Source organism: Camellia sinensis, chromosome 15 (genome assembly GCF_055761805.1).
Source record: "Camellia sinensis isolate YWXY chromosome 15, ASM5576180v1, whole genome shotgun sequence".
NCBI lineage: Eukaryota > Viridiplantae > Streptophyta > Magnoliopsida > Ericales > Theaceae > Camellia > Camellia sinensis.
The window spans coordinates 123,211,205-123,233,994 of record NC_138975.1 but is presented as its reverse complement, the minus strand read 5'-3'; the positions used below and the strand labels follow the sequence as shown (position 1 = coordinate 123,233,994).

General features: G+C 32.2%; 2 protein-coding genes across 2 annotated transcripts; one reads left to right on the top strand and one right to left on the bottom strand.

Moving 5' to 3' along the window:
* Positions 1-9,049: 9,049 nt before the first annotated feature.
* LOC114292946 (uncharacterized) lies at positions 9,050-13,649 on the top strand. The gene is made up of 4 exons (XM_028236957.2): positions 9,050-9,394; positions 11,395-12,210; positions 12,339-12,473; positions 12,575-13,649. The coding sequence occupies exons 2-4, from the start codon at positions 11,395-11,397 to the stop codon at positions 13,439-13,441; spliced, it is 1,818 nt and encodes a 605-aa protein (XP_028092758.2). The 5' UTR covers positions 9,050-9,394; the 3' UTR covers positions 13,442-13,649.
* A 500-nt stretch (positions 13,650-14,149) lies between these two features.
* Positions 14,150-14,957, bottom strand: LOC114292980 (MIZU-KUSSEI-like protein (Protein of unknown function, DUF617)). The gene has a single exon (XM_028236990.2). The coding sequence runs from the start codon at positions 14,901-14,903 to the stop codon at positions 14,178-14,180; it is 726 nt and encodes a 241-aa protein (XP_028092791.2). The 5' UTR covers positions 14,904-14,957; the 3' UTR covers positions 14,150-14,177.
* Between the last annotated feature and the right edge of the window lie 7,833 nt (positions 14,958-22,790).

Below are 22,790 nucleotides of genomic sequence, written 5' to 3'. Positions count from 1 at the left end.
TTCTTGTCAGGAAACTGGCCTCCCTCACTTTTAGGCCATAATTTCTAGTCTCCCATACCACCATTGTGTTGTACTCATCTGGGAGGCCACCAATATCGGTAGGCCGACCAGCTTTTCTTCCTGACCCTTTTGAACCTTGCTAGAAAGCTGGTTTTCCTCTCTCCTAGGCCACAATTTCTAGTCTCCCACCATACCCCTATGTTGCATTCACCTGGGAGGCCACCAATCTGGTATGGCCGACCACCTTTTCACCTTGACCCTTTTGACCCCTGGTCGGATGACCACCTTGGCTGGTCGGCCAGCCATCTGCTTTTTGCCCTTTTTGAGTGCATTACAGTTGTGCCAGCTGGGAGGCATTTGACCCACTCTACGAGATTTCACCCTCTTGTTTGTCTTCTTAAGGAAGCTTTGGCCCTTTTTGTTTAGCTTCTAGGAGAAGCTTGACCCTTTTGGTTAGCTTCTTTTGGAAGCTTGCACCTTTTACTTGAGGCTTCTCCAAGAATCCTTGGCCCTTTGTCTTCTATAAGAGAGGCTTTCCACTCCATTTGCAAGGGTGGAAGAATTTGGTTAAGACACTTTGCATACAACTCTCCATATCTCTCCATCCCAAGCTCTAAACTCCATTATTCTTGGCCATTTGCACACCAACCCTTAGCACAACACCTCCACCATCCATCCAAGCATCTTGGAACTGATTTGCAGAGGTTGAAGGCTCACCATCTTGGTCCAGAAGTTGCTGGAGGTCTTCTCTACAAGGGTAAGTCTCTATTTTTCCCATTTTGACATTGTTTTGCTTCATTCTTTAGCCTTATTTTCAAGCATTTTTGGGTTTTGTCTTAAACTGAAAAGTGTCTTATTTTGAGCTCCTCTTCAAGTTTGATTAAGGACACTTTCTTGTTTGAGGTCATCTACCTCCTTGTATGCTCCATCTCTTTGTAGGCTTATTTTGCTTCCTATCTTAGCCTTACTTACAAGCATTTTCGAGATTTGTCATAAACTGAAAAGAGCCTTATTTTGAGCCCCTCTTGAAGTTTGATTAAGGGAATTTTTCTGTTGGGGGTCATCTACCCCCTTGTAAGCTTGTTTGCATCTTGTTTTGAGCCTTGCATCTAGGCCTTTGTTTCATGCTTTGTTTGGCCTTCTAGCCACTGGATTTCAGTGGCTAGCACACTATTTTGAGAGCCAAAATCAGAGAGGGGTGACCCCCTCTCTCCTTGTCTTGTTTGTTGGCCCTCTTGGCCTTCCAAAGGGGCTCCTACTTGCATGTTGTGAAGTCACATTTTAGGCCCTATTTGGTGAGTTTTAAGGTCTGCCTTGGCTCTGGCCAGAGCCCATTTTTCCATATGAAGTGTCTATTTTACATGTGTAGAGCAATCCCATCCAAAGCCTTTCAAAGGGGCTTTCATTTGCATACTTCCTAGACTAATTTCAGGGTCTTTTTGGTGGGTTTTAGGACCCTCATAACCTCTTTCCAGAGGCCATTTTTCCATTTTGTGTGTCCATCATACATGTGTTGAACAACCCTCTTATTGGCCTCTCAAAGGATCACCTCTTTCTAACATGCATTGACTGAGTTTCAGTGGTTATTTGGGCATATTTTGGCATGGCATACTTCTTTTTTTGGCTGGTTTGGTGATCCCTCATGTGCTTTATATAGCTATAGTGTAAATCATGGTTCACTAGCTTTCTTTGCATGCTTTGTTGACCCTTGATTCTAGAACATTCTAGCCATGCCTTAAACTGATTTTGTGCATATTTTGGACTGCCCTAGCTCTATTTTTGGGTCTCATAGTCGAATGGTGTTTGTTTTGCATGCTTGTGGTTCAATACACTTGCTTAGCTTTGAGTTTCAGGGTCCATTGCAAGCATATACTGAGGTGTGTTCATGTTTTAGACCCATTATACATCATATTTCAGAGCTTGTTTGAATGCCATATTGTCATGTTTTATACTCTTTAAATGCGTTTGAGAGTCGGGCTTGTATGCCTCATTTACCGACCATTGAATGAGCTCCATTTCGCTGCATTCCGAGTCATCATTTTAGGCCATTTCCCCACTGTTTCAGACCTGCCTAGGGTCTGTTTGGGGTTGATTTTGCCATTAGTGCATTGTTTTGGGTACCTCTAGAGTAATGCATTTCACTAGTTTCGGTACCCAGGCCCCCTAGCTTGCATTGTGTGCCATGTTTGCATGTTTCGAGACCATTTTATACCATGTTTTAGAGCTGGAATTTGTGTGTTTGTATGCCATATTGCATCCTTTTCCATGCTTTGGTAGAATGGCATTTGATGCCTTAGGATCGATCCCTTGCATCGTGCATGTTTGCATGTGTTTCGGTTGTCTCATTTCCATCAGATGGCCACTGATGTGAGTGTGGCTGAGGTCCACTCATGTTGGTGTAAGTCCATCGTGCATCGTGTATGCCATTTTAGTCCATAGCATTGCGTATGCTAGATTGCATGTTAGAGCATTGTGTATGCCATGTTACATCACGTGCACCGTGTATGCCATTTTAGTCCATAGCATTGCGTATGCTAGGTTACATGTTAGTCACATTGTGTTTGCCATCTCATTTGCATTATGTTTGGAATAGGAGTTAGCCCGAGCACAGGAAACGAGTGACGTTTCGTACTCCAAGTGACGGAACGTGTCTCAATTCCCGGTCGCCGACACTCCGGATTAACCATGATGGAGTTTAGGCCTTGTTGTGTTTATATGTGCATTCATTTCACATCGAGTCGTGCAATTTGACTCCTCGGCCATCGTGTATCGAGATGCGTGATTGGTGACACGAGGATCGAGGTGTGCATACATATGTGAAAATACTTTGCCGTGCCTCTTTCTTGCTCTCTGTTGCAGCAAATCAGAAATCAGCAACTTTCTAAAGCCTTGCACAGCATTCTGGGATTAATTGCAAACAGAGGCGCATCAGGGCATCGCAATGGATTTTTGTGCAAGGCAACTCGAGCATGCATCTTTCATCATTCGGAACAGAGCTGAGGTGGTCCATGAATTTGCATGCTAGTTTATTTGTTTTCCTAGTTAATTTGTCAATTAATTAGGGTTTTGTAATATTTAATCATTCATTCGGACTGTAATTATTTATTCGAACTGTATTATTTATTCAGACCCTCCAAGCGAGGGCAATGTTGTAATAAGTGTGCGTGAGTGTGATGTATGTCTTCCAACCCCACTTCTTTCTCCCGTTTATTTACCAGCTTATGATTGTTACATTAGGGCATGTTTCAATTAGCATACTTATGCTCGCATGTTTGCATCCATTCATCTTTCTTGCATGCACCGGGCTCAACGCATCATACTAACTGCATTGTATTTCAATTCCGAGTTGAATACTTTTTAGTTGTAGCATTTCACATGCCATCTTTAGAATAGCCGAGCCTATTGTAGTTGCATTCCTGCATGTGTTGCATTAGGCATTTCAGCATAGTTAGGATCATGCATGATTTCTAATTAGCTTCTTCCTTTGGCTCGGAGTACTCGGTAAGTGTTTATGCTTTAGCATCCTTGCATGTGTGTGAGTGACTGCCATGATAGCATGCTTACGCTAATTGCTTATGTGATATATCTACCTGAGTGCCTGTGGGTGAAGGTTGGATTATCTGAATTGGAATAATGCATTGACTGTGAGTTTTAAGCCCACTAGATAGTGGCAAAACCATGTTTTCTAAGCCCACCTAAGGGTGGCAAAACCTGCATTTTAGCCTACTTGCGAGTAGCAAACCATTTTTGAAACAAACATGAGATGTTTTGTTCCAATTCAAGCGATCCGGTCTATATTTGTATGTTGTGCGCATCACGTAGTAAATCGAAGCTAATAACCGGAATAAGAGCACATAATATTTTCAAAACTTGATATCATGGTTAGTAGAGGCAACTTTGGTGATGACGGACACATGGCCTTAGACAACGAGTCAGGGTTTCCTAAATTTCCCAAAATAAAATATTTAGGTGGCGACTCTGTATCTGGCAAAGCAATCTATGTTTGGCACTTCTTTCAAAAAATCTGTTTTCAAAAATGATTTGCCGAATTTGGACTCTTTGATGATTCATCGGTCTTGCATTGCACTCTGCGAGATTAGATACAGGACCGTGACATTGAGTCCAGAGCTATAGTGAGCCTAATGAACAAAAAGGGGGGATCTCCTCCCGGGACGTTCCGGGACGTCTACAATATCCAACCGAATCAGAATTAGAACGAAAAGTGTGAATACAACAAACTACCAAAACAAAATGAACAAAAAACAAGGAAACGTCTATATCTATTATGTGTATCAACAATATATATATATATATATAAGGGCATAATAACCCATTAAAAATAATGAAATGAGGAAAAAGGATCTAATGGAATAAAAAGATAAATACATGAGACTAATCAAGCTATATTAATCCTTTGTGGACCTAATGGGTTACAACAACTCTAAAATGAATTTATCAATAAAAATCCCTTTGAAAAATTATAAATACCCCTTTGTAAGAATTTTTTATTTAATATAATTAATTGAAAAAATAAAATTATTAACTGCTTTCTTAAACAATAATAAAATTACTTGAATTATTAATTGAAATAAATTTCTAATATCATTAAAAATTGTTAATTGAATTGATAATTTATAATAAAACGATTCATTTATATGAAATTAGAAATTTCAAAGATAATTTGTATTTTAAGTAAATCTCAAAGCATATTTGTAATGTATCCATATATTTTTTATGTTCACTATTGCTCTGTATGATAGAAAATGAAAATGATAAAAAGTGAAGTGAAAGAAAGGAAAAATAAATGAAATTTTTTTTTCTTGCATATGTTTGAATAGATGAAATTTTTTTTTTTTTTAAATGATAGAAAAAAATATATAATCATTACATAAGATGGAGTTGTGGAGAAAAATATGGACACAAAAGAAGGACTTGTAGGAAAAAATAAATCTCCTTATATTTTGCAAGAAATTGTTAGCTTAATTAATAAGCTAATTTTCATTGTACTGGAAACTTTAGTTTCCATTACTTCATAGAACTCTCTATCTAAACAAACACATTAAAAAATATTTTTTTCATTTTTTTTTCCCCCATTTGTATAGCCATTATTATTATTATTATTATTATTATTATTTGACTAGAGTTGCATCACACCGATTAATTTTTTTTTAACAATATTTTATAAAATTAGGTTAAATTATTTATGTATGTCTATATATAAATTATTTTTAGAAATATTTACATGTATGTATATGTAATTTTGTTTTAATTATTTATATGTATTTTAATAATCTTTGCCCTATCATGCCATATAACTAAAATAAATATATAATGATTTTATATGATGTTAATTATAACGTAATAAAATAAATACTTATTTTGACATTAATAAAAATAGTTAAATTGGAAGAAAAATTAAGAAAAAATTAGTAAAACATCTCTCTCCAACTTTGTATAATAGGAGAGGTCCAAGATATTTTTTCTTATTAGCTAAGGTCCTTCATCATTTTCACAAAGAAAATTCGACTTAGAGAAATTTTACCCGACCCAGAGAAATTCTCTGGTATGATCACAAAGAAGTTTCAAAATTTTTCTGTATAATCAGAGAAATTTCTCTATGAAAACTGAAATTTTTTGAGTCGGACAAAATTTCTCATAGTTGATTTTCTCTATAGAAATTTTGAGGGATTTTAATTACTGTGAAAATATTATATGTTTTTTATCTTATAAAATCTTAATATCAGGATCTTTAAAAAAATTTCCAAAAATTAATAACATAAAATTAAAAGTGATTGCATTTTTTTTATTCATTTGGAAATAAAAATATTTAAAATAGAAATTATATCAAATTTATTTTTAAAAATTAAATATAAGTACGTTGTGGTTGGATTAAGAAAAACAAATAGATTATGTTGAGCATTGATTTCTCTTTAGGGAAAATTAGTGAAACATTCCAACTTTTGTGAAGTAGGAGAGGTCCAAGATATTTTTTTTTATTAACTAAGGTCCCTCAACATTTTTATAGAGAAAATTCGACTTAGAGAAATTTTTTTCGACTCAGAGAAATTTTAATTTTCACAAGGAAATTTCTCTGAGTCAAGACTACCACGGGTCTTATTTTGATAATATGAACCGTTCAATGTGTAGAACTCGTCGAGCACTATATACTTATCAAAAATTACATTGATCGGATATCGATAGCTATGTGATCAGATTAGTTTTGTATTAAAAAAAAAAATAGACGATGAAAAAATAAACGGTTAACAGAAATCTGATACGATGAAATAAGTATCGATATCTGATTAACATAATTTTTTACAGGTATATAGTACTTGACAAGTTTTACACATTGAACCATTTAAATTATAGAAACGAAACCCATGATAGACTTTCTAGACCCAACAATACTCGCCAATCAGATCACGGGAGGGAAGCGAATCCCATATATATATATATATATATATATACTAGCATATTACTCGTGCTATGCACAAGTATAAATAAATAATTAAAAATTAATTTTTAAATTAAAATAATAATATAAAATTTATTTGGAATATGTTGTAAAAGTGATTTATAATCAATTAAATTTTATTAATTTTTATTAGAGTTACACTAAGAGAAGATTTTTATTCTGATGTCATTAATTGTATTTTCTAAGTTTCTAATAAAAATCTGCATGTCATAATTTAATTGGTAAAATTTAAATAATAAATTACAAAAAAATTATTTATAATAAAATATAAATACATTTCATTTTATAAGTTTTGTAATTTTAATTTTAGTAATAAATTATATTTTTTAATATAATAATTTTTTCTTATTTTGTAAAACCTAAAAATTTGTTTACTTAAAATTGTTGTTATAACTCTTATGTGAAAATGGATTAAAATTGACTTGTGGTGTTGAACTAAATATTAGAAATGACCTAAAAGGTAGTTAACTGAATATTTAAAGTTATGCTAGGAACCCCAAACAAATTACCAAATTTTCTACCAAATCTCTCACATTGGTATGGAACCCACACACATTTGATTTGTGTGGATCCCACACCCATGTGAGAGGTTTGGTAGAAAATTTGATAATTTGTTTGGGGTCCATAGCATTTTCCGAATATTTATGCCAATGTGACATTCGCCTAGTCATTAAAAATTGTCTTAATTGTTTAAAATTATCTTTATCGGTTTGAAACCGAGCTAAGTTAGTTTGAGGGTTTCAACATTAGATTAAATATTAAAAATGAGTCTAGAAAATTTAGTTTGAGTCGATTTTTTTTTTCTCCAACAATTCTTGGTTTAAGCATATAATACATTTTATTTTAATAACTCAATATAATAATTAAAAACAAAACAATAATCTTAATGCTTAGGATGCTTTTTGTCAATCAATAAAAAATATTTATAAATATTAAGAGAATTACATTTGAACAAATTCTAACATAAATTTTTTACTTTAAAACTCTAAGACCTACACGTTTTGTTTGATTCCATCTACATCACTAATCTTTGGAGATTTAATGATTTTTTTTTTTAATGGAATGTTTGTTTGCTATAATATAGATATATAGATTGGAATATCGATGCATATAAAATTATTAAACATTAGGGAAAAAAAATCTATGAAAGCTGTAGATTAATTCCTATATTTTAGTAGTATAAAAATTCAAATTTATATTTTAGTTAACTTTCCATCTCAATTTCTAAATTTAAATTTTTAAATAAATTAATTAACTTTCTTTTTGAAATGTGTTAATCAAGACATAAAAGTTATTTAAAATTTTAAATAGATTAACTAACTTTCTTTTTAAATTTAAATTTGTAAATGAATTAATTAACTTTCCTTTTAAAATGTGTAAATTAAGGCATAGAAGCTATTTAAATTTTTAACGGCAGTGCTGCGTCGCTCGAATTCACGCCCCCCCCCCCGAATCCCCCGAACCAAAAACGACGTCGTTTCGTCGTTTTTGGATTTTTTTTTTTTTTTTTTGGTTTAATCAGAGATGAAGCAGAGGCAGAAATGAAGAAAGAAGAAAGAAAGAAAGAAAGAAGAGAAGAAGAAGGGAAGAAGAAGAGAAGAAGAAGCAGAGGCAGACGACGGCGGCACGGCGGACGAGCTGCGACGATCGGCGATCTGCGACGATGGCGGAGCTGCAACGATGGCGGAGCTGCGACGATCGGCCGATCGGCCGGAATGTAGGGGCCATGTGTGTGTGTGTCTCCCTCTCTTTCCCTCTCTCCTCTCCGCTCTCCCTCTCTCTCCCTCTCCCTCTTCCTCTTCCCCCTGTGTGTTTGAGCTCGAAAATGTCGAAAATGGAAGAAAACAAAAAGAAAACAAAAAAAAAAAAGCCTAATGCCCAAAACGACGTCGTTTTAGGCATTAGGGGGATTAGGGGGGGCAAATTTTCGAGCTCTGAAACATTATTCAATTTTTAAATAGATAATTAACTTTCCTTTCAAATTTAAATTTTTAAGGGCAAATTACAAACACCCCCTCGAGGTTTGGTAAAAATACAGATTCCCTTCTGAGGTTTGAGAAATTACAAATTACCTCCTGAGGGTCAAATTTTCATGACAAATTAGGGAAAATTAGGGGAATCTGTATGAAAATAAAAACCTCAAGGGACAATTTGTTATGAAAATATAAACCTCAAGAGAGTGGGATGTAATTTCTCAAACCTCAGGAAAAATCTGTATTTTCACCAAATCTCGAGGAGGTGTTTGTAATTTGTCCAATTTTTAAATGAATTAATTAACTTCCCTTTTGAAATATGTAAATCAAGGCATAAGAGCAATTTAAATATTTAAATAGATTAATTAGCTTCCCTTGTAAATGGATTAATTACTATTTTTTTTAGATTTGTTATAAAAATAATTTAATAATCCCATCAGTAACCATAGTGTATAGGAGAAGTTAAAAAGGGTATAGGAGAAGTTGAAAAGGGTGTTGCAGTAATTATGAGAGAAGTCAAAAAACTTATAGATTAGAAGAAAACAATAAATGTTGAATTTTTTTTTAAATCAAAAAATTAAAAAATTAAGATAGAGAGTTATAGGTTAAAAACTCATTTTCCTTAAAAGATATAGGCTTGTGGGTTAGAAAACTCATATAGATATAAATATGATGGGCAATATAAATTTATTTTCTATAGTAATTGAATTTGTAATTTTCTTCTTTTTGTTGTTCATATACTTGTCTATCGCAATTATCGACGACGATCGTAACTGAAGCCGCGATTGCAGCGTTTCAAAGTGATTTTCTTTCAACAATTTACTCGGAAAATCGTATTCATCATCACTACGGCATTGGGTGAGATCGCAATCGCAGAGAAATTTGATCTGAAAAAGCAGAATATAGGGTTCCGAGCTGCCAACACCACTCTGCAAGTGACTCCAAAGTAAGAAATTATCTTCTTCACAACTCATATGCCAACTCTCTTATCCATTGATTTTTATGTGTCATGCATGAATGAAATATCAAATTTTGTTTCTACATTGTTGTGATTTTTCACAGCTTATAAATCTTTATTACTAACTAATGTGTCATTTAATAAACAAACTTTGAAAAAAAAGACTCGACTTTGAAATTTGAAATAGGAGCCACATTGATAAAATGTGTGATAAGTGCCACATTCAGTAAGAAAAAAACTTTGTAAGATTTGTTATTTTGTATAGCATTACTTTTTTAGTTGAGGGGCTGGCCTAGCGTAGCGGTAAAGCTATCCTTGGTGACGGGTTCGAGTTGTGAAAACAGTCTCTCGGTTTGCGGGGTAAGGTTGCGTACATCAACCCTTTCCCAGACCTTGCTTAAGCGGTAGTTGCGTGCATCGGATACGCCCTTTATAGCCTTACTTTTTTAGTTCATGGATGTAGCAGTGTTAGTGATTAGTGGATTTTGGATGAGGTGAGAACATGCTAAGGCAAATTATTGAGTCAGATCAGTTTGGGACTCAATGCTTACTTTGGTTTTGTTTGTTAAAAAAATAATTATCAATATTTTTTAAAATTATTCTAATAGCATACATATCACTGCAATAAAACTATTGTAATATTCAAATTTTATAGAACTCATAAACGATAAGAAATGAGTTAGTGGTGTGTTAGATGTTGTAAGTAGCGGTGGAGTAGTATGTTATAAAGAGTAATGGAGAAAGTGAGTGTTAAATGTAAGAATGGCATCAGTTACTTGTGAACTCTATATAGCCTTGTAATTTAACCATTTAGAGTATGAGTGAATGAAAGAATTTTAGTTTCTCCTCTAATTCTCTTTCAAATTGTTTGGGTGAGTGCAATATAGCTTTTTGTCTCCAACAACTTGACTGTGAAATTTCCCCCCTCATGTAGTGAAATTTTCATTACACAATTTGTGTTACAGTTTCAATAATTTGGAGTAAGTGACAACTACTTGGTTCATCTTTTCATTATTATCTATCTATGCTACTACATCTATATTTGTGAAAAGAAAAATTCGATCTCTTAAATCTTAAATTTGAAATTTGAAATATGTTTTCATCCATGGATCCTTTATCCATACTTATTCAATTGGAAGTATTAATCCAGTTCAAAAATTATGTTTCACAATTTCATAATCTAATTTTTAAAATCCTAATTGACCTTTGGATACAAATCACTAGAATGAATACTTATCCTTGAATCTATTGTTGAGAGGTAAAGGGAACACTCATAAGGTGTGAACCCAAATATATATCCTTTTAAAGGCTTTTTTAACAATTTAAATGAATACTTTCATATTTTTTGAAGGGTATTAAGTATAAACTTTTTAGGTAGTTAAAAAACCTTCCACATCATCCGTGATGGTTACCGACACATATGATTACTTGCCGACACATTACATGTGCCAAGAAGCTAGTTATTAAAATGATATCACTAGATTGTGTTGGACATTATAATAGATTTTGGCGAAAAATGAAATTTAACTACACAAATGATACATAAAACCCTAATATTGTTATTATAGTGAAATTTCACTAAATCTAATTTTGCCACATCAACACTGAATTGTCACTTCTGTTATGTGTAAAAATTAAAATGACACAATGTCTTTAAAAGAGAAGTGAAATTTTAGTTTCATTATGAATACATATTGTATTCATGTAATTTCCAATTTGATTTTGAATTCCATTTCCCACATTTTTTTGTGATTGTTCACTACAAAATGATGCTTGTCCAATTTGTTAGGAATACTCATTGAACTATCCACAAGAAGTTAAATTTCACTACATTAACTTCCATTTTGTTTTGAAAGTGAATTTCCACTGGTTGTATTTTCAGGAAAACTTAAATTTCACTGCTTTTAATTTCCATTAAAAAAAATATTTCCACAACTTAAGAGAATTCGCACTACAAAATGGTAACACTATTTATGTTGTATTTACAGATGGAAAAAACCACAAGTTCTTTGAAGGATCCTAGGTACAAGACAAAGGCAAGAAATAACAAGAAAGCGTTGCCAGACGAGGAGGACAATTTATCAGAGAGTGACAATAGTTCTGAAGTGAAACCTGCTAAGAAACCAATTCTGATTGACCAAAGGATAAAAGAAAACTGCGGATCACAATACAGATCCAACCTAAGAGCCTTCATGATGCTGGTGAAAGAAATAAAATTCAGGAGCGAACATCTCGATGTACTTCGGAAGACCCCATTCTGGTTGCTATTCAATGCTTTTATAACAAATACAACAGCCACAACCAGGATCAGAAAGTTTGGCGATGGTATCGCTACCATTATTCGATCATATTCAGCAAACACCAAGGGATTCAAATTGGGGCCAAAAATAGTGTCATTGAGAGATAGTGACATATGTTTGATATTTGGTATAAATTCGGGAAGCACAAAATTGAACCTGTCGTATGCGAAGAAACCAAATACACCATTCATAGAAAGAAGGTTCAAGGAGACAAACAGGTTGTCAAAGCCCTTGTTAGAAGAAGCATTGAAGAAAACTGTTAATGGAAAGAAGCAACACGATGTTGAAGATGTTGCTAGAATTATGTGCTTGTACATCTGCACAACACTATTATTTGCAACATCTGGACATACAATAGGATGGGTTTTCGTGAAATATATAGAAGATTTGGAAAACATGAAGAGTTATGCATGGTCAAGTGCAATAAGAAGTTCTCTGATTTCTTCCATTGAAACAACATATTCATCACCAGAGAAGGCTACAGGATGCGTAATAGCCCTATTGGTAAGTATCCTCACCACCACATTAGTGAAATTTCACTACATTTGTATTCCCAAAATTCAATGCATTTGGTTTTCTCAAATTTTAAGTGAAATTTCACTAAAAATTTACTTCATAACAATGGTTTACAGTATTGGATTTGCGAACACACAACATTAGTGCAACCTGAAGATGAGAATGTGTTTCCAAGGTTTCTTAAATGGGACCTCACAAAATTAAACAAGAAGATGAGGGGAAGATCTTTAAAGATATTGAAGTCTAAAGAGGTGAGGAAAATATCACTGCAGTGAAATTTCACACTAGTTTAATACAGTGAAAAATATCAATCTACTTAATGTTTAATACATTGAAACAACTGTGCATACAGGTATTGGGTGCAGAGCTTGTCCCCAGTAAAAAAGAACAAAAACTCCTCTCCGGAGAGGCGGAGCAGAAAAGAATTTCAGGAAAAGAACAACAAGAGAAAATTGAATGGGGAGTTTGTAGTGAAATTTCACTATTTTCAGAAGACAGTGAAAAAAATGGTGCAGAATTGGATGATCATCTTGGTTCCCTTGGTACATTGTGTGATGTAGCAGTCCAAAATTTGACAGAAAATAAGGTGCCTTTGGAAAATGAGGATTTGGTGAAACAAAACGAGGCACAGTATATGATTAAGCAGCTTGCAGAAGAAAATGTGGAGTTGAAAGATCAAAACAAGAGCATGGTTGCAACCATTGTGATGCTGAAGAATCAACTAAACAAGCTTGAACAAGACAGAGCAACGCGGACGAAAGAGCTTCTGTGTACAATCAAGGAAAATGAACAAAAAATGTTGGAAATGAGAACGACAATGGACGTACTGCTATCTGAGATGAATCAACTGCAAACAGAGAGGGATTTACTTGATGAACAAGTGGAGGAGCCGACAATGCAGAAAATAATTCAAAAGAATGAGGATCAAGAACACTGCAATGAAACTGCGGGTGAGCCTTTAAAAGATATTGCAGTTTACGAGGGGCTATGGCAAGAAACAGCACGCTTGAGAGTCAAGCCTTTGCAGACATCCGAGAAAAAGAAGGACAAAAAAACAGAAGGTGGAAAGAAAAGAAAGGTGGAGATTGCTCAACAAGATGTCAGCAACATGAACCAATTGGTAAGGAATGATGTTGAGAACATGCCTGAACTTAAGAAGAGAAAGACAGAAATAATTGATGTTCCCATACAAATATGTAGCGGCGAATTATTTGGATGATGACAATGTGTTGAAGATCGTCTTCAAACCAGAAAAGACCAAGTAAGTTAATCTAATCTATACTATCTATAATGGCAGCACAGGCTTTGGTGTTTGAAACCAGCTGGATTTTGTATTTCATAAACTGACCTGAAGTTTTTTAGTAACACTTTAGTTTAATTGTCCTGTAAGTATATCATATGTGATACATACGTGTGTTTATCATCAACACGTCATATGAATTTTCTATAGAACTTTGTTTTTATTTATTTTGAACATAATACATAAATTCATTAAAAGGGGGAAAGACTACAAAACAAGTTTTGGAAACAATATTTAGAAAACGTTTCCTCCCAAAACAGAGTGTTAGACAAATGATTGGCAGCACGGTTATTGCACTTCTGTAAGTTGATTGTTAAATGAGGCCTAGAGTGATGGGTTTTTAATCTTTTCTCGTTTCCCATTTAGAATAAATTTTATTGATTTGTCATGCTTTAGATGGATATAGTGATTAAGAGGTTTAGCTTCTATTTCAATCATTTTTCTCTTTTCCCATTTAGAATAAATTTTATTGATGTGTAATGCTTTAGATGGATAGTGGATACCCATAAACACAGGAGTTTAATGGTTATATGGTAAACACCTTTTTGAGGATTGTGTACTAAAGAATTAGCTGAAAATTATGCTTAGATAGGATAAGTAATAATGATAAGCAACCATTCTTGTTTAATTTCCATTGTGTTTTACGTTGACAATATCAGATCCTAACAAAGAAGATACTGAGTTCAGGACCAGAGTTTCCATCTGGATTCATCATGTAATATGTCTCAGAGTCCTTCGATCCAACTACACGATCAAAGTAGGCACGCATGTAGGTCAACTCGCCATCCGGTGAGGGTGAGCCCATCACTGTCTCACTGGGCAACACGCCCGCGCCCATTGACACGGCATGCAATGTCTGCACGACATTCAAATCATCATCCGTCGGCTCTCTCTTCACACCATATCCCGTTTTCCGACCATTGCAATACATGGTCCATATCGGCTCGTCCATGAGCTTTGTCTTCTTGTCCGACGAATTCTTCTCGCACTCAAGCGCTATTCTAACGAGTCCCGACCCCATGTCTTGCAAAAGCTTCTCCGTAGGAATGGAGAGCTCAAGTACAAGCGTGGGGAGGCACTTGGGGTTCTCTTGGATGACAAGGTTAACCCTAGACTTACGGGTCCCGAAAAGCGTTCCAGTCATGCGTTTTCCTCCATGGATGTGGTTGTCATTGAATCGGTTTCCGTGGAGCGAGATCGGCATCCTACAAGTTGGGTTTATGATTGGGAACGACTTGAAAACCGAACGGAACCACTTTGAAAGGCTTGCCGACTTTGATTTCGACTTCGACTTAGACGGACTATTTTTAGGGGATGGTTGTTGCCGGGTGGGTGACTGGTCAGATGTTAGCGGCACTGGTGGAGGTTTTGGTGCTGGCATTGTGACTACGACGACTAGGTAGAAACTAGTATGTCACAAACAGTTCTTGCTTGGCTGGGGGGGAGAGAGGGGGGGTATATGAAAAGGAAGTTAGTGGGATGCACGTTTTTATTTAAAGGTCATCTTCGAAGTAGGAAATGTCTACTTGTTATGACTTGTATTTTTGAGATTTATTTGAACTTATTGGCATGCATGTAGTGTTTACTTGCTTGGCTTGAGAATAAGAGTTTTAAATTGTGGTTAGTGATTAGTCTAAAGTTTAGGCATTTGACTCTCAATTGTTGTTTAGGATTATGACTCAAATTGAATTTAAATTTGTTCATGAGTGTGTGAACTCGTGAACAAAATACATAATCTGATTGGTTCAAAACTTTGGATTCTAATTTCAAAAAGTTATATTAATGAATTAAAATCGTGAATTCCATTGTTTTGAATCAATTGAAACTTGAATTTGAACAAAATCGGACTCACTTATTTGAATTTAAATTTAAATTTGTTCACACATTTTAAGAACAAATATTATTTATAATTTAAGGTAAACAACAATGATTCATCCCCCCTTTTCCCCCACCCCCTTTGACCCCCTCTCTCTCTCATTGGTTACATTTTCTTTTTCTTTTCTTTTTTTTCTTGCTCCTCCAATCACCACCCGCCACGTGGCAAAGGGGGTGAGGGGGTGACCCCCAAAAGAGGGTCCCAAGCATTATTCTAAGGTAAATTCACTTTACGTTCGTACGGTTTACAGGTTGGAGCACATAGGCAATTAGTTTTTGTATGGTTTTGAACTATAGTGCAAAGTTAATTTGGTTAACATCAAACATGTAATGACCTTAATAGTCTTCTACTATATCTTATCTTCCTCCCTCATCTGCCATACACATAATTTTTAATTTAAACATGTATCAACTCTAATGCCATAATTTTATAACTTGATTTGTAATTTCTGTCGGAAAATTCGGAAAAATTAATTTAATGCAAATAAATAATAAAATAAAACACAATAAATTTCTTACAGAAATTTTACAAAACTAGTACAGATTGAGACCGAGGTTAGTGTTAGAACACTGTGTCTTTAAGACAAAAATTCGCTCTCGCCTTTGGTGCTTGCGATTGATAGGCGTTCTGTCTCCAGAACTACAGCGAACCAATTTGTGTTATGCACTATCTCTTTTATACTTGACTCTGACATATGCATGAATCATAATACTTGTTTTTTCAAATAAATGCCAAGGAGATAGTATTTATAGAAGTATTCGTGACCATTCATAAATGTCATGGTTCTAGGGTCACACTTCATATAAAAAGATATCATAAAGGGTTGCACCCTTTCATTTGAATGGAGTCCAATTTCATTCACTTTTAAATTTTCCAACAATCTCTCACATGAATGAAATTGACGACGCAATGCAAATGAAATGCAAACAAAGAGAGTACAAAATAGAAATATCTTGTATCAGAATTGGTAGTTTTTGGCCTTAAATCTTCCTTAGTGAAAGACTATCGAAGTTACTAGCTAATCAGTGAACATGATGTCTTGAACTGTTCAGTCATTCATGTAAGTTAAGGCAATAGAATTCACACAAAATATCTCCACACATCTTGGTTCTTTTCGTTGTGCCCGTTTTGGCCTTGGGCAATTCCTGATTTTCATGAGTGTTTTAGAGAATTCAGCCCTATTAATTCTCATAAAAGTGGCACCTTTACACTCATATAAGTGATTCTTATTTCAAGTCTCTTAAAAAACTCTTAAAAGATATCCCCTAGGTTTTTCAAGATATAAGTAATCATTAAAAGCATAACTTATCTTAAGTCTCCTACATACAACACATGTTGCAGATATCACTCTCATCATAAGAATGGATATGAGATAGACTCATTTGGTGATTTTTGGTGAGTCATCCATAATTCGATTGTCTCTTTAAACTTAGATCTTGGAATCTCCAGTAAGCTAAGCTGGGTTGCCATTATGGTAACTTGGAATTAATAAGCTTTAATCACATTTCTCTCGAATGAACTTTCCCTCATTTGCTCTCTAATCAAACTTAGCGGTCACTATTTTCCGTTTGGCTTCTCAGTTATATATCATTAAATAGTTAGTGGATCCATTATATTATCTTTAAACAATATTTACAACTCTTGTGGTATTAAGTCTTTGATTATATCGAGACTTACTGTTCCATATCTAAAATTAATTAATAGACATAGAGATGTTCCTTAGGAGTTTAACAAAGTCATTTTTTGTTACTCTTCCAGCTTTGTCTTTGTAGAACTACTATCGAAACCGTTATTTTAGTAAAATCTTCCAAGCACCCCAACATGTTAAGTACTCTGAGAAAAATTAATTTCCTTATTAGGATATTACCACACAAAAATATCAATGCACCCTCACAATTCTGATATAAATCAGAATATAAGTATAAGGTACTAAAAATGAAGTAAAAACTCAAAATAATTATGATTACACAAGTCAAAATTAATGTTTTGACAAATCATATCCTTATAAAAATAAATAAATAAATAAAATTTACCCAAGAATCAAACAATTCAAAAATCTCATTTAATTGTATAAATCCTTAAAATACATTCAAGAAAAAGTACTTGTACAATGCATTTAAGAAAAAATACTCGTACCTCCAAATTAAGACTTCAATTCTTAAATTTGAGTACTTCTTGTTCAAGTTTCTATTAATAACTTGTCATAAATCATGATTAGCAGGCAATTTTTTTTCTTTTCTCACATTTGTGATAATACATAAATTAACTCAAACAACACGACTCATTTACGAACAAGTGTCACTATTACAAATAATAACTCATTTTTGATAAATTCATACATTATTTATTCAAAAACATTTGTAACAAAAGAAAATTAAATTTTCTCTTCAAATTCAAGAGATAAACTCCCACATAAGTAACATATTTACTCTTTCTTTTATGGTTAATGCTTAGTGCAATAAATATCTATATAATCCTGACATAATTGAATACTCACTAAAACATATAAACCAACTCTACTTCACAAGTTTCATAATAAATAATGGCAACTTAAGTCAAAGTTATTTTTAAAATAACTTTGAAATTAATTATTATTAAAAATAAATAATAATAAATACAAAAGATTTCTCAATTTATTTCCAATTAAATAGAACAACACCACTATTTAAATCATGATATTTAAATTTATCTGGTGTTAATGATTGATTTGATATTGCAAGAGTATTACTATCATAATCAAATTACATGTATAATACTTCAAAAGAGATTCATTGGTATGTCATCATCACAATCACAAATTAATTTAAAAAATTCACAAACGTTTAAATAAAACTTTATTTAAATTCTGGACATAGCACTAGAATTAAATCAATTAGAAAATAACACATATCACACAATTTTTCATAAAAGTTTAATGGCAATATGATGTCATAAAAGCTCATTGGAAATACTAAAATTAATGCGGCCATGTAAATGACATCAATAATATGATAAACAATTACTAACAAAATCAATATATCTGCTTAACAATTATGCTAGTATGAAATTATTTTTAAACAAAAGTAACATGAGTTAACATCTATACAATCTGTTTTAAAATAACTTGTCCAAATAAAATTCTATTTAAGACAAAATTTTAAGATGGAATTTTCAATCTGTTCACAATTTCTATGTGTATATATTCTGTGATAGATTTAGTATTTTTCGGTTAAAAATTAATTTTTTGCATATCGTTTTTCTGCGCAATGTGTTTCCCGTTTACTAGATTCGATAAATGATGGTACTTTTATCTGAATCTGTGTTTAAGTCAGATTGTATTTCCTGTTGTTTTTTTCTTATTCTACTATCATAAATTTCTGTCTTAAAATTGTAAAAAAATATTTTTGAAAATATTAATTTAATGCAAATAAATAATAAAATAAAACACAAGGAATTTTTTACAGAAATTCTGCAAAACTAGTGCAGGCTGTGATTGAGGTCAGCGTTTGAACACTATATCTTTAAGTCAAAAATTCTTCCTCACCTCTGGTGCTTGTGATTGATCGACGTCCTGTCTCCAGGATACAACGATCACTCCACATAGAAATTGCCTAACTTTCTGTGTATACAACGAACCAATTTGTATTATGCACTCTCACTTTTATACTTGACTATGACATATGTATGAATCTTAACACTTGCTTTTTCAAATGAATGCCAAGGAGATAGTATTTATAAAAGTATTCATGATCATTCATAAAGGTCTTGATTTTAAGATCACACTCTTTCATATAAAAAGACACCATAAAGGGTTACACTATTTCATTTGAATGGAGTCCAATTCCATTCACTCTTAAATTTTCCAACAATTTCTAACCTAATGTGGTGATATTTTTAATTCAATTGAAGATCCAAATTCATTCTAACATGGATTTTTTCTTTTTTTTTTGGGGGGGGGGGGGGGGGCGATTGATAAAAGTTTAACTTCTATTCAAATAAATTTTCTCCTCTTTTTATTTTTTCTACGCAAATCATTACTCACATTCAAAATCCAAACGCGGGCTAATAGCAAGATATGCTCAAGGTCTTTTTGTTTGGAATTTAAACAAAAAAGCCATAATTTCACTTCAAATGTTCACTTGAAGGATGTTCTCCTTCCTTCTCAATATTTTTGTTTTTGGTTGTTTATTTTTATTTTATTTTTTTGGAGCTTTCTTTAAGAAATGGGAAACATTGAGAACACAAGTTTTGAAATCTTTTTGTTTTTTTTTTTTTTTTATGATCTAAAATTATTGAAAATTCAAAAATAGTATCTTGGAAATGTTGTGTTTTTAGAAAATCCATTCAATCCTTTCCAATAGTATTCATTTTTATTTTATTTTTTAATGCACTTCTTAGGACATATTATGCATTGTGATTTGTTTTTTTTTTTTTTAACTTTTTAATTTTTTGTAAAAAGATATACAAAAAATTAGAAATAGTGATGTGATAATTTATATGACTTTTTTACTTTTCGGCTTTTATATTGGCTCTCCGAACCAAAATCAAATTTGCTACAAAAGATAAAAGACAACAATTAATATTCCAATCTGGATCACTTCGATCCCTTGGATGAAATTGCAACCCTATACAAGGGTTGAAGTTTCCATCAATTTTTTTGGAGTTAATCATCCCTCTTCCAAAAGAAGATTTGAAGTGGTTTATAATTTATGGGGTAATGACTATAAAATCCTATTAGGAAAATGGATATACTAATAAGTTCTTTCAGTTTTATGGTGCATTAAAAAGTCTTATTCATTTTTAATTGTTATCACAAAGAATAATTTTATGTATCCACCCTTATCTATCTCAAATTTATCCTAAATGAGACTGTGTGGTTGTGATTAAATTGTGTGGTATGAATTTATGTATAGAATAAATTTAAATCACGAAATGATAATTCTAAACAATTTATGAATATTTAAGTTTGGATTTGTAGTATCACCCACTCACAAAATCTTAATTTTTATTTTTTTAGTGGCCTTTTCATAAAAGGAGTGTCAATAATTGTAATTTTTTTAGCGATAGTTGAAAAATAAGTGACAAAAAAATGTCACTTATCATCATTTTTTTAGTGACAAATTTAAAAAAAATGTCACTAACACTTGTGAAACCTTTTGATTTATATAAACACTTATAATTTAATGGTGTACATATCCTTATAACAGGATATATAAGTAATTACTCTATAATTTTATTGAATAGAGATTTGTAATAAAAAAAATCAAAAAATATTATAAATTATCACATTATTTTTACAACTTTCTACGTATTTTTCCACGAAAAAAAGTAACTAAAATGTATAACTCACACATTCGTGGGCAAATCAACACAGCCAAAGTAAACATGAATATTTTCAGTAATCAATCTATTTCCATCAGTCAGTCGATAGGGGTGACAAGTCTGGGATTTGTTTGGGTGTTTCTTCCATCAATCATATGGATCTACGCAGGGCCGGTCCTGAGTTCGTCGGGACTTAAGGCGAATTTCGGAAATGGAAGTCCTTTTATATTAAAAAAAATTCATGAATAAAATGATAAGTTACAATTTTTTTATTTGTTTGTAACCATAAAAAAATTTACTTACACATATAATTATTAAAATTATAAATAAAACAATTTAATAAAACAAAATTAGAACAAAAAAATTAAGAAAAAATTATTCAATTAAAATTGATAAAGACCTAGGTAAAACAATTTGAGCAAAATTATTTATTCCACTAAAATCCAATAGATAAAGAAGGTAAAAATAAAAAAATAAAAAAATAGGGCCCATATATTGTATGTATTATTTTTCTTGAGCCCAAACACTTTTTTTTAATATATATTTTCATTTTAATAAATATGGACCAAACTACACTTATAAATAAATATGGAGTAAATCATACATGGACCTAAAAAAATATTTTGGGGCCCTTAAAATTGATCCTAAAACCAAAAAAAAAAAAAAACATTGAGCCTATAATATTTTACCAAATTTAGAGCCTATTTTTGGGCCAAATTTAGGGGCCCTATGTTATATATGTTTATATGTTTTACCAAATTTAGGAGCCCTATTGTTTTTTATTTATTTATTTATATATTTTCATTTTAATAAATATGAGCCAAACACATTTATAAATAAATATGGGCTAAATTATACATGGGCCCAATAAAACATTTGGGGCTCTTTAAATTGATCTTAAAACCAAAAAAAAAAAAAAGTTGAATCTACAATAATTTTTAAAATTTGGAACCCTATTTTTGGGCCAAAATATGGAGCCTAAAGCACAAGCCTTACCTGCCTTAGGCAGGGCCGGCCCTGGATCTACGCTATATATTTGAATGGAAAAAGATTGAGGCCTGGAATGTGGCTTCAATTGTTTTTTTTTTCTTTTTTTCTTTTTTTTTTTTCTTTGAAACTGTGTTGGTTTGTTTGTTTTTGTTATTATTTTTATTTATTTGTTGGGTTGTGTTAGTTTGGTTGTTTTTATTTATTTGTTGGGCTGTTATAATTTATTTATTTATTTTTATTTTATTTTATTTTTTTATTTTTTTTAAAGAATGGTTATGTGTAGGGGTGAGTTTAGAGTTTAGGATTTAAAGTTTATGTTTTTATTTCTTCCGAGTCTTTCTGATTTGAAATAAAAATATAGTAAAGACTCATACAAAATTATATGGAATTAACAAATTTTAACCAGCAGTCTAACTGATCAGTCAATTTTATTACCCAATCAGTCTAACTCAACTCACTCATCTTATCAAACCACATAGGTTAAATTGTTGTTGTTGTTTTTTTTTTTTTTTTTTTTTTCTATTTGTTGGGCTATGTTGGTTTTTTTTTTTTTTTATTTTACTTTATTTGTTGGGCTGTGTTGGTTTGATTTTTTTTTTTTTTATTAGGGTTTAGGTTTTAGGGTACACATAAAAACCTTTCCAAAAAAAAAAACCAAAACCAAACCAACATAGCCAAAAACAAAAAACAAAAAACAACAACCTTTCGAGGCAAATTCGCACCTCTCTTTTCGAGGCTTTTAGCACGGTTGTATTTGAATTGGTAACTTATGTATAGATTTTAATAGATGAATTTATTTTTAATAGGTTTTGTAAGAATTAATATAATTTTTTATTAAATATTATTAAAAATAAGTCACTAATTATTGATTTTCAATTATGATTTAAAAAATTTGTCACAAAAAATATCATTAATTATAAATTATCGCGGCTGTTTAAAAAAACGTCACAAAAAAATGTCACTAAATTCAACTTTCAGCAACTGTTTAAAAAATTCATCATAAAAAAATGCCACCAATTATAAGTTTTAACGACAATTTATAAAAATCGTAACAAAAAAAGTCACTAATTGTCAATTTTTAATAACATGCAAAAAATCGTC